This window comes from Acomys russatus, chromosome 5, assembly GCF_903995435.1.
Source record: "Acomys russatus chromosome 5, mAcoRus1.1, whole genome shotgun sequence".
Taxonomy (NCBI): Eukaryota; Metazoa; Chordata; class Mammalia; order Rodentia; family Muridae; genus Acomys; species Acomys russatus.
Genome location: NC_067141.1, coordinates 57405876 through 57419339, shown reverse-complemented (window position 1 = coordinate 57419339; position 13464 = coordinate 57405876). Strand labels below are relative to the sequence as shown.

Genomic DNA, 13464 nt, shown 5'->3' with positions numbered 1-13464 from the left:
ATATCCTGTGTATCAGATATTTACATTGCAAGATTATAAAGTATCAGTGAAATAATTTTATGTTTGGGGGTCGGTCACCTCAACATGAGAAATTGTACTTAAGGGTTGCAGCATAAGGAAGGCTGAGAACCGTTGCTCTAAATATCTAGAGCTTTCAGGTGTTCTGTTAAGTTACTATCATGAGATCTCTCCAGTTTTTTTATGTAGGCACTTAGGGCTATGAACTTGCCTCTGAGAGCCACCTTGTGTCCCATAAGTTTGGGTATGTTATTTTTTGTTTTTTTAAATTTTTATTTTATTTTATGTTTGTTTGTTTGTTTGTTTAAGACAGGGTTTCTCTGTGTATCCTTAGCTGTCCTGGAATTCATGCTGTGGACCAGGCCGGCCTTGAACTCAGAGATCCACCTGCCTCTGCCTCCAAGCTCTGGGATTAAAGGTGAGCACCACCACCACCCAGCTCCATGTTTTCTGACCTAAAGCAGAAGAGTGGTACTGCCTAGAGCCCAGAGTTCCCAGTTTAAACAGGGGGAGATATACCATGCACAGTAAGTTCTTGCACTCAGCAGACACTGGATACGTATAGGAAGAAAAGCATGCCCACCCCCCCCCCCCCACCCCCCCCCCCCCCCGCTTTTCACCCAGAGGAAAAGCAGCTTCCTTTCCACAATGTTCATTTTGCTGTTAGTCCTCACTTTTCTCACCAGTTCTAGTCACAGAAGAAGCTGGATGCTCAGCAGGGTGGTTGTATCCCAGTATGCCCTCCCTGCAGGGCCCAGTGCTCTGCAGGATGCCACAGTTCCTCACTGGCCCCTTTGTCTATCACCTCTGCTCCCTGTAGAATCCTTACCCTCAGCCCAAGACATCTCCAGACTCCTTTACATTCTTTCTCTTGACTCACTGCTTTGAGTGCTATTTTTTTTTTTCAATGCTGTTTTCCATTACTGGTTATATCAGCTTCCTTTTACACAGCTGTCACAGGCACAGACTGAAAAAATGAAATCTCAGCAACGTGGCCCAGCAATTGGAAGTAGGTTGTGTGTCTTTCCAGACACTTTTTGTACTTGACATCACTTTAATCTAGGTTCTTTCTTTTTAAATTTTTTATTAATTTATTCTTGTTACATCTCAATGGTTATCCCATCCCTTGTATCCTCCCATTCTTCCCTCTTTCCCATTTTCCCCTTATTCCCCTCCCCTATGACTGTGCCTGAGGGGGACTTCCTCCCCCTGTATATTCTCATAGGGTATCAAGTCTCTTCTTGGTAGCCTGCTGTCCTTCCTCTGAGTGCCACCAGGCCTCCCCCTCCAGGGGACATGGTCAAATTAATCTAGGTTCTAAAGACAAGCAAATGCTCTTAAGTCCTCTTGGGTCATTTTAACTTTCAAATAGATGCTGGCTTATTATAACATCTAACAGCCCAGGTTAAACTAGCCCTCAACATGAGGGGGGGACTTTGTAGATTTTTTTAAAAAAGTACCCCCCAATGATGTTCTTTTTTTCCATAAAGAAACTCCTGAGAGCAACTGGAGGACACCGGAGCAGCAAGACACTGTCTCTACTAACTCAGTGTGTGTAAAGGTTAAACCCGCCAAGACTCGAGGTCAAGAGGTAGAAAGGGAGACAGGAAGGGGAAGAGAGGAAGGAGGGGGATCTATAAACACCCAGTTAATTATTGGAAACATCAGCCTCCAGGAGCTTTTTTTTCCCCAATCAGTCCGATTGAACCACACCTAAGCAGCCGATGGCCAGCTTCCCCAGTAGAAAAGGAAACAGCATAAGAGGTTTTCCTTTCTTTCTCAGCTTCCTGTTGTTAAATGTTTTCCTCCTTTAACCTGGTCTCAATCAGCAATGATCGCTGACCCTTTTATTTGACCATGCACACCTGGTCTCCAAAGTCCTGCTCTCATAAAGATGATCATTAAGATCGCTGTGGTTAACTGAGGGTCTACTACAAATCATCTTATTCGGCTGTCTCCATTCCCAGCAGTACAAACTCAATCCTACTCTTCACTGACTAGTCCTCAGACATGGATATGCACCCAGACCTATCAAAGCATGGCCACGGCTTCCCTGTTACCACCTTCATGGCTCCCATGGTCAGGAGCAACCGACTCTGCATCTTTGTCTCGGTGTCACCTACACACTTACCTGTGCCCGCATTGCTACCCAGATGAGAAGTGCATGTGGTCAGTGATGTGTTGAAAAGGGAAGGCCTTGAGGACCTTGGGGACTGTTGCCGACCTGAAGTGCTGCCTTCCTGACCATGAACAGATTCTTACTACAGAGATGCAAACGTCAGTGATGGCCCATAGCATCTGCACAGGGTCTTTGTCAAAATCAAATAATGCCAAAAAAAAAGTGAAGATTCTTCAGGAACTGGCAAATATGGTAGAAAGGCGAAGGGTAATGATGACCCTTCGTTTACAGCTTCGGCTCCAACCTTTCCTTGCTGCAGACTTCACTGCAGTGGCCAAAGCATGGCGAGGAGCAGAGGGCACTGGCCAGAGTCACTCACAGACATCCGCCATGCATTCTGCAACAGAAACCATTCTGTGGCCCCAGGCTTCCCATCTGACATAGGAGAGGGTTGAGCTAGAGCTTCCCCAAGCCTTCCCATCACAGATACCCCACATTTGAGGAGAGGTACCCTCCATCTTCCTGCCTCTGCTCACCCTACAGCCCTGTGGTTTTCAGCACTGGTGGCGTATTTGTGCCATTTGGGGAGCCCATGGCCCAAACAGAGTCTGCTGGGAGTCACAAGCCTCAGTATTATTAGTTGGATTCAATGCATAGCTGGAGTTGAAAAGCATCACTCTAGTGGAGAAAGTGCTTATAATCTATAGACATAGGAAGCAAGGGAGGTCTGTCTCTCACACTCATGCCTCCCCATTCCGTTCTGAACATCAAGAGTGCTGAGGGAAGCGGGGAGACACTTTGTCCCCCGCCCTCATCATCCTTACAGCAAAGCTCCAGGGACAAGACAGCCCAGGGGCACATCACCCGCGGAGCAATTCTTGTTGTTATTGCCTCGCTATCAGAAATCATTTTACCCAATTCTCCTTGGCGGGGGGGGGGGGGGGGGGGAGTCTTAGAAAAAAAAAAGTGTGCACATCAGAGCCTGAAGTTTGATGTCTTTCTAGTTGTGGAGATGTGAGGAGGCATGCTCTCATTAGAAAATTCCAGGTGTCGGGACCTAGGCTATTAGCTGGAGTCAAGAGAAGCATCTTCAGAGCAGTATCAACCCTTGGACCCGAGGAGTGCCCTAGGGTGTTTGCGGAATGGCGCTAATGTTTGACACACTGATCCTCCGGCTCAGTGTAAGCCTTCTGTAATCAGCGTCAGGAGGTATTTGGAGATTATCTCTGACCTCTCAGCTGCCCTTAGTCACGAGCCAGTTTATGGATCCTGCACAGAAAGCACTTCGGGGCTGCCCTCTGACTCATCCTCTCCCCATCTGAACATCGCTGTCCCTGCCTGCTAATAATAGCACTCAGTAATGGGGTGTGGGTGTGGGAAAGCACTGAGGCTTTCTCAGGAAAGAATGAAAGAAAGAAACTGAGGCTGGTGCTCTCACTGCTTCCCAGGGAAAGATTGTGAACGGTCAGCATTTTATAACGCTTTTCTAAAATGACCATGTGGGGCAGTGGTCAGAAGAAAGAGCTGCGCTTCTTTTGTTTTCACAAGGAGCATAGATAGATAGCAATGCCTTGTGCTATGCCAGTGCAGTCTTGGTCTTTAGCAGGGTGCAAATGCCTCCCTATAGATTGTTATTTGTGATTGATCATCCTGGTCACGGGGGAGGGGCCAATTGCACTGAATCACTTAAACCAACATTTCATTAAACCAACAAATCAACATTTGTGTTGATTCAAATCAAATATTGTAACATTTGAATAGAAGTGCTTTGCTGCTTTTTTTTTTTTTTTTTTTTCACAGTGGACCTATGAGTGAAAGAATTGGTTTGGCCAGGCATGGTGACACACGCCTGTAATGCCAGTACTTCGGAGGTAGAAGCAGGTAGATCACTGTGAGTGTCAGGCCAGCCTGGTCTACAAAGCGAGTCTAGAACAGCCAAAGGCTACACAGAGAAACTCTGTCTCAAAAAACCAAACAAACAACAAAAAAAGAAAGGAAGGAAGGAAGGAAGGAAGAAAGAAAGAATTGGTTTGTGAGCCAGTTCATTCCAGAGAAACCTCCAAGGGTGCTGACTGAGAGGCATGGGAAAGACTTCCTGTGCTAGCCTTTGGTGTGCTAGCTGATCCTACTGGCCAGCTTGGCAGAATAATAGTCCCCAAAGCAATAGAGGCATAACTCTAGCCAGGAGTGCCTGATTTAAAAAAAAAAAAAAAAAAAAAAAAAATATGGCAAGGTGTGCTAACACTAGAAAGTTGTATTCAGCGCGCCTCTGAAATTCCAGCGTCACTGGGCACTTTGTATTGTGATTTGTTAACTCCAGCCTGGCTAGGTCAGCACCTCCTTCCCTTCAGTTGCCCCTTGTCTCTGGCAAGCCCTCTGCCCCATTACAGGAAGAGCCACCTACCTTTTTCACATCTGAGACATTGAGGGCTTTCTTCACGTGAGCGACCCAGCCAACTATCCCAACGTCCAACGGAAACACAACTTCTTTGTCAGGGGCCACGAGATTGTCCTCAAACTTTGAAGTCGGGGTGACGTCCAGCAGCCTGGAGGCTACCTCCGGTATGCCGTTTCTTGCTCGGCATACGAACATACTGCAGCAATCAGCCTGAAGAAGCTGAGCCAGCCTCTGCAGGCCCCTGTGAGCCACCTGCTCCACGCTGCCTGACTCGTCCTGCATATATTGCAGAAGCTCCAGGCACAAAGCTGGCTCGTCCACCTGCGTCGTCTCAGGGACAGACATGCTGGCCTGGACCCCTGGATGGCTGTTCGTGAAGACCGCCCCCCGCGCCTCCACCCGCAGCTTCTTGTCAAAGTAGTCCTTGGCAAACTGAGGGTTCTCTTCCATATATCGCTCCACTGCCTCTTGGCTGACCTCGCCCATGGTGAGCCTTGTGTTGCTGCGGCTATCCAAAACGGAGGGCTCTTCAGAGTGATACCCTGAGCAGCATGAAATACATCATGGCCAAAATAACCAAGCAATGGTGTGCTAACGAAGAACCAGGCAGTACTTCTTTAAACCCCAAGAAGGGAACCAGGAAGGTTGTTTAGTGGTTCTTTCAAACTGCCTGGGACGTGACACAAGACCTCGGCTTAGGATAGCCAGGAAGCAGTGGATTAAGGAGTTTTTTTAAGTCACGAAATCCTCGGCGTTATTAGCCTCTAAGTCCTCAGAGAATCATCCGAGCCAGGTGGCAGTGTCTGTCCCAGAAGAGTACCTCAACTGCTGCTGTCCACAGGCAGGAAGAATCACCTGCCAATCTGTTGGCCACCTTACAGTAGCACAGAGAGGCTTTTTAAATTTCTCTTGTGTGACAGCTATCAGACCTCAGAAGTGCTGGGGTGTTTGCGTTTGTGTATGTAGCAACTTTAACCATTATAGTGAGCACTAGAAAGGGAGACAGTAGGTTTTAGTATCCAAGCAGAAAAAAAAAAAACAAAACAAATACTAACCCTTCCCTCTCCTCAAAAGCCCTTTGATCCCCAGGTTGTGCAGTCTATTCTTTCTCTGTAAGCCTTCCTTCTCAGTGGCCCCCGTGGTAGGAAGCTCTCTCTTAGAACTGCTTTAAAGGAGCAAAACCGAGGGTTATTAGTAAGAGTGTTAAATGTAGTTTAAAAATAAAATATGCCTACAGTCTAAGTACAGGGTGCATGATAACACCCGTCAAGGACAAAACTACAGAATAACCTTTGCTGTCCCTAACTGGCTTTTCTGCCCCTAAGCATATTAGTTAGGATTTTGTTTTCAGTAGTAGTGGCTGGGCATCATGCATTTCCCCACGCTCTGAGGCAGCTGATTAAACCGACAGGACATGAGCTGTGTCTTCCGTTGCTAGGATCCCTACATCTCAGGGGCTGTTAGTGAGCAGAGCACACACCGCACCACTAAGTTTTGTTTAATGTTTATTTTATCAAGCTTTAATGCCTATTAATCACATTTCCTCGAGCAACACTGTCACACATCTCCTCAGTCAAACAAAACATTTTCCAATCCAGTTGACTTGAATATTTAAGTGCTGACTCTAAGTCTTGATGAGTCTTTTAACTGTTTCATTATAGCTTTAAACATCGCAAGATACAAGTTAAAATGAAAAGCAGTGAATACTAATCGTTAGTGTGTCCTACTTAGATTGGCTTCTAAAGGACAATGTGCAGGTGTCATTTAAGTCTATCAGTGCAAAGCTCTGCCTCGCTAGAATACAGTAACCTTAGTAGTCACAGAAGAGAGAGTTTGAGGCTGCAGAGTCAGGTCATGAACTGATATTCTTAGTTATAACATGGTTTCCCCAAGGGAACAGAATTCACACTGGCATTAATAAGCTATGCCCATTTGTATAGCAGTGATTCACCAGTTAACCCCAATACAGTAAGGTACCCACCTTTTCTTCTGTTATGTGACACTCAAGTCTCCTCTTAGGAGGGCTTTTGCCAGGTGACTATTTCCTTCATAACATCCTTAGAGAAAGGCATTAGGTCCTAATCAGAATATAAAAACCCTAGATCAAGCAACAACAAGCAGTGAGATTGAATCAATAATAATCCTTCTCTAAAAATAAAAGGAGAGCAGACAGAACAAGTGGAGAACAGTCCAGGAATGTCGAGTGAGCCCTAATCACAGGACTTCAGAGAGTATACTAGGGGCTTTAACACTTTTGACATAGGAGAGGATGCTTTGCAGTTTAATCTGGTAGCAAAGTGATGCTGGATTTGTACAATAAGTTTGGAAGAGTTCCCTCTATGGCTACCGATGCATCAGCTATTAAGAGCACTTTGCTTACTGCTCTTGCAGAGGGCCAGAGTTCAGATCCCAGCACACACTCAGGTGGCTCATAACTCCAACTCCAATGGACCCAATGCTTGCTTCTAGCCTCTGCAAACACCCTTACACCCATGTGCATATACTTACACAGACACAAACATGCAAAAAAATTAAACACCTTTTTAAAAAAGAGATCTCTTTCTTTCAATTACACAAAACAGTTTGAGAAGCATTAGTTCTTCTTTAAGAGTTTGGTAAAATTCTACAATGAAGCCATCCAGTTCTAGCAAGCCAATAACATAACACTGGGGCTAGAGAGAGAGCTCAGCTGTAAGAATCTTTACTGCTCTATCAGAGGACCCAAGTTCAGATTTCAACACCCACATCAAGTGGCTCACAAACACCTTTAATACCAAGGACTCATATGATGCCCCCATCTGGTTTCTGAGAGAGCACGTGCACACGCACGCACACACACACACACACACACACACACACACACACACACTCACACACTTTTTTTTTCTGAAATATATATCATCTTTTTTTTTATTAATTTATTCTTGTTACATCTCAATGTTTATCCCATCCCTTGTATCCTCCCATTCCCCCCCCCCCCCCCCATTTTCCCATTATTCTCCTCCCCTATGACTGTTCCTGAGGGGGATTACCTCCCCCTATGTATTCTCATAGGGTATCAAGTCTCTTCTTGGCTACCTGCTGTCCTTCCTCTGAGTGCCACCAGGTCTCCCCCTCCAGGGGACATGGTCAAATGTGAGGAGGTAAACTTTAAACACTTTTTTTTTTAATGTAACACAGCACATAAATAAAATTACGGGTAAAACCCATCAACCTCCACAGGACAAGTCTATCCAAATCCATGGCCACACAGATGACCCTGGTTAAACAGAACAAAATTAAAAGGACGTGAATATAAGAAAGGGATTTGCTAGGTATGGTGGCTTACAGCTTTAATCCCAGCATTTAGGAGGCAGAGGCAGATGGATCGCTGTTCAAGGCCAGCTTGTTCTACAAAGGGAGTCCAGGACAGCCACGGCTGTTACACAGAGAAACCCTGTCTCGAAAAAACAAAAACAAAGAACAAAAAACAAAAGACACACACACACACACACACACACACACACACACACAAAGAAAGGGAGGTGTGAGGAGGAGTATATAGGTGACAACAGGATGAGAACAATCAGAATTCATTACAGACATATATGAGACTGCCCAAAATCAATTTTGTAAATTTTGTTTTTATTTCCTCAGATGAGGGGGATGAGATAAAAAGCCATTCCCATGCCTTTCTAGCTCTTTCTGAACTCTCACTGGCTTGTTCAATTTAGCTCTTCTCTCCCAAACTCCTCGCCAAGCTGACTGATTCAAACTGGCTTCTCCTGGCTTCTGACTGAATTGCTCTGCCTGGCCTTAAACTAATTCTGGCAGTATGTATTAATCTTCAGGCTCCTTCTCATTCTCTGGCTCATTTGTCTCCACCTGCGTTTACCTTGTTCTCTCTGCAACCTGTCTTTGTAAAACTGTCCCAGAATAAAACCTCTCCCTCTCTCTCTGTGCTGCTCTTAAGTAGCCTCTCTTTCCTGTCCTGTTCTTGTGAGGGTTGGGCATATCCTACCTCCGACTCATTCTGTCAAATCTTTCTCTGATTCATCACTTTGTCCATCAATTAGACATCTCTTTCAAACATGGCTGCTTCCATCTATAAACGGTCCTTACCTTCATTTTTGGGATTAAAGGTGTGTACTAAGGGCATGTCTGTCTTCCAGCCAGATCATGCTGTAATCCAAAGCATGTTTGCATTCCAACCAGATCGCATAGACCTAGAAGTCTTTGGATGTGATCCCTTGCCAGAACAGCCTTATTACTGGATTAAAATTATTCTACACAATTTAACAAAAAATATTTTAAATGGCATAAAGATTAGCAAATGATCTGAATAGATACTTTTCAGAAGGAGAGATACAAATTGTAAGTAGATATAAGAAAAACACTGGATATAGTTATGTATGAAAGGCATGCAAATTAAATATATATTGAGACTGTATCTCATCTAGGTAAAATGGTTACTACTAAACCACCCAATGCTGGTAAGTATGTGAATAAAAAGTGACCTTATACACTGGTGGTGTGTATGTAAATTACTATACTCACTGTGGTAAACAGGATAGAAACTCCTCAAAAACAAAACAAAAGAAAACAAAACAAAAACTCAAAACTGCAGAACTACCAAAAGATCTAGTTAGCCTTCTCCTGGATATATATCCAAGGAAAATAAAGTCAGCACATCAGCAACACTGGCATGCTAATATTTGTCTCAGCATTATTCACAATAGTTAAGAGGTGGAATCAGCTTGTATGTTCATCTACAAATGAAGAAAAACTATATGTAATATACCTATAAGTATATAATTCTATATAATATAGTTATATGATATATTTAGTAGAGTATTATCCAGCCCAAAAACTGAAATTCTATCTTTAGTAAGAAAATGGATAAAACTGGAGTCTGTCCAATGTGTTAAACAAAAATAAGTCAGACGCAGAAAGACAAGTATCACATGTTTTCTTTTATATGTAGGAACAAAAATCCAATGACCTGAAACTATAAGAGCACTTACTGGGAACTATGAAGGGGTTTGGAGACAGGGAAAAGAGGGTCGGGGGAGCACCGATATGTGTCATATGAATGTATGGAAATTCTACTGTGAATTCCATTAATTTGGCACAATAACATATTAAAAACTATAATAAAAATGTGATCTTGTAGTGTACTGGGCAAGATAAATGGGAAAAAGCAAATACTTGGCATTGATATATGGACTTAGAACATATACCTTGAAAATGTGAGTAGGTCTCAATCCTACACTTATACACTTTACATTATGAAAATAATTAAGTATATGTGATTAATAGCATTGCAATGTGTTTGTCATAAGCATGGTGATACAAGCGAAAGACTAGAAATCGTTAAGGCAGGCTTGAGGGCTAGCTCAACAGGAAAGGGCGCTTGCTGCTGAGCCTGATGACTTGATGTTTGGGCTTCAGCAAGTGTGTTTCCCAACTCCACACACAGCCTGCTCTTGTCACCTTCTCTGTTCTGCCACTGTCCCATGGAAAGAAGCTCAAAACCAGGGGCTCAGTCATGTCCACCAACTGTGAAGGCGCTCGGACTGCAGGAGCCCCCAGGAGATTGCTCTGCCTGTTCCTAACTGGCAAGTATGACTGAGTGTCTTAGAGACAGCTTGCATGATGGGACCCAAATTATTTTCAACTAAATTGATGATGTTGGTGCCTTTGTGGCCATTAGTTTTGATACAGGAAAAGTGGGGTGTCTTTGAGTTCAGTGGACATCTTCTCTCTTGCCTCAATTGGGCCATGGCCCAGGAGTTAGGATGTGGATGCTCACAGCCAGATAAAACGCCACTGAGTCAGCCACGTTGGATTCTTGTTCCACAAATTCAAAGAATGAAACTCATGGGTCAGAAAGGATGAATTTTATAAAGAAGTTTATTATAGATCTGTAGATGAGAGCTTAGAAGGTAGAAGGCAGAAATGCAATAGAGCAGGGACCAGTACCTGAAAATAGCATCCATTGAACTGCTTGTGTGGGACCTCTCTAAAGGACTTAGCAGAAGCTGGGATGAAGCATGAGACCCAGTCACGCAATTGCCTCATGCAATTCTAGTCACTTCTGCACTAATAGCTTCCAAAAGGAGGATTACAAAGAACCAGGTACCAGGAGGCTCCTCTGGCTTTCCTGGCCTCCAGCAAGAACATTCTTAGACTTTCTGCTTTGGAGTCCTTGCCTAGAGGGCCGACTGGATTCTATCTCCTGTTGTTGTCATTAGCTCCTCTGAAGAGGGAAACCCAACTGCTGTTAAGAGAATTTAAATGGCCAATATGGCTTCTTCAAGCTGAGTGGGGTTGTTGAATGTGGCAGTTGGGGGTACCTTTCCAGTGGGTCTACTGACGGGATCTCAAAAGTGCATCAATCGGTACTTTCATCTACACAACAGTCAAGTGTAACTGGAAGGAAGTCCTGGGCCAGAACCCAGAGTCATGATTGAGGGAGCATCAGGACGGAGTGAAATTAGAGCCCTTGAGCAGAGGAAATGAGTCCATCCCACTGGGAGTCTGCATGAGTTAATTAATAGAAAGCTTTAACATTATAAGCCCTCATCAGAGTTGGGCGTGGTGGTGCACGCCCTTAACCCCAGCACTCAGGAGGCAGAGGCAGGCCGATTGCTGTGAGTTCAAGGCCAGCCTGGTCTACAAAGCGAGTCTAGGGCAGCCAAAGCTACACAGAAAAACCTTGCCTCAAACAAAACAAAACAAAAACCAATACCTCAGCAGAGAAACAAGTTCTCCCATAGGTGAAGCAATAATGAAATTGAGCCAAGGTCAAATGCCATGTATCTGGGCAGCATTTTCCTCATTGAGAAATTGAGAAATGGCCATCCAAATAACATCTCACATGGTTAGCTTAAGCCTGATGTCAGTGTGGTTCTTGAGACTGTTAAAAAATCATCCTTTTTAATCTTTGGTTATTCTTTCCTGATGGGTGTTAAGACCATGTAGGTGGCCAAAACTAATCCTTTTATTGTTAAAGCCAATAGAGGGTCGGGTCCTCAAGGCTTACATAAGCTTCAGAGAAACCCTGTCTCCTTTAATTAATCACTCTTCTCCTCTCCTCTCTCTCTCTCTCTTTCTCCCCCACCCCCGCCCCGTGTGTGTGTGTGTGTGTGTGTGTGTGTGTGTGTGTGTGTCCCTTCCTTAACTTCTTTCTCTTTCTTCCTTTCTGTCTTTCTTCCTCCCTTTTCCTCTCTCTTTTTAATGTCTTGCTCCTTCCTTTCGTTCTTCTTTTTTCCTTCTCCCTTCCCCTTTCTTCTTTCCTCTTTTTTCTTAATTTCTTTCTCCTTCCTTCCTTCCTTCCTCTCCCCTGACCCCTGCCTCTTTCTTTCTTACCAGTTGTATCCCTTGTTGGGCAAGAGTCAGGCTCTTTCTGACTGTAGTATTTCCTTTAGAAGCATGAAGGACATTTCCTCCTGTGTTGACTCTCTTCTTTTCAAAATATGCACTGGTTAAGTCTAGTCTCTTGCTCTGATCACCATCAGACAGGGAACTTGACAGCTTCAGGACCCTTTGCAGATGGCCCATAATATCCTTGGCCATAGTTGACCTTGGAAGGCAAAGACCAAAATATTTGCTCTTTAGTCCTTATAACCACACTGATATGATCTCAATCATGGATACTGAACATGCAGAAAATCAGTTGCACCAGTCTGGTACTTTTAACTTCCCCTCCCGCATTTAAAAATATTTACTTTATGTTATATGTATGAATGTTTTGCATACACACACACACACACACACACACACACACACACTTGATGAATGGTTGACACCTGCAGAGGTCAGAAGATGGTGCCAAATTCCCTGGAGCTGGAGTTATGGATCATTGTGAGCTGCCATGTGGATTACAGGAATCAAACCTGAGTTGTTTGTAAAAGCAAAACATGTTCTGCACTTCTGAGCCACCTTTCTGGCTTCAGGCACTTTTAACTTTTGTGTAACATTTAGATAAAGCTCAGGTAAAAACCAAACACTTTAAAATAAATGCTAATAAGAATTAGACACATATTTTGTTCTTTAAGCCATTCCTTATAAATGCTGCTGTCTTAGTTAGGGTTGCTAGTGCTATGATGAAACACTATGACCAAAAGCAACTTGAGGAGGAAAGGGTTTACTGGCCTTGCATTTCCACATCATAGTCTATCATTGAGAGAAGTCAGTACAGGATCTCAAGCAGGGCAGGAACCTGGAGGCAGGAGCTGATGCAGAGGCCGTGGAGGGATGCTGCTTACTGGCTTGCCCCTCATGGTTTGCTCAGCCTGCTTTCTATAGAACCCAGGACCACCAGCCCAATGATGACACCCCCAACAATGGGCTGGGTCCTTCCCCATTAATCACCAATTAAGACAATTCTCAGTAGGCTTACCTACAGCCAGATATTAAGGAGACATTTTCTTGTGGTTCCCTTCCTCTCAGATGACTATAGTTTGTGTCAAAGTGACAAAAAACTAGCCAGTACAAAGAACAGATCAGTAACTTAAGAGAACTCTATAAATGTATAAATAACGGTTTGGTTGAACTTTGACTCTAGATATTTTAATAACTTTTAATCGTCAGGAATATATGATCTTTAAGTCTCCTTGTTTACATGTCTCGTCTTAATTGGAACTCTCGTGACTTGTTTAGGTGTTATAGCTTGTCTTTTTTTTCCAAATCTAAAAGAAAAAAATCCATCCATCCTATTTTAAGACAAACTCTTTGCAAAAAAAAAAAAAAAAAAAAATAGTTTAAGAGGAATCTCAAAAAGAAAAAGCTGACTATGTTGGCTTCAGTATGTTGGAGTCAAAGGACAAGCTTGAAAGCCAAGTAATTACATTATATAAAAAATAATGCCTGAAATTTAGAAGAACCTCTCACAGGGGTCTGGAACACCCTTGTTAGTCTGGTATAGGAAATGCATTCACCTTATCAC

The 13464-nt window shown here is 43.7% G+C and overlaps 1 protein-coding gene across 2 annotated transcripts in view; it reads right to left on the bottom strand.

The window, feature by feature from the left end:
* Pde6c (phosphodiesterase 6C) overlaps positions 1 to 5021 on the bottom strand; it is a 59675-nt gene extending 54654 nt beyond the window's left edge. For both annotated transcript variants that reach the window (XM_051146412.1, XM_051146413.1), the window contains exon 1: positions 4542 to 5021. In XM_051146412.1, coding sequence (XP_051002369.1) covers positions 4542 to 5021 — 480 coding nt within the window. The remainder of the gene's footprint in view (positions 1 to 4541) is intronic.
* Positions 5022 to 13464: the final 8443 nt, after the last annotated feature.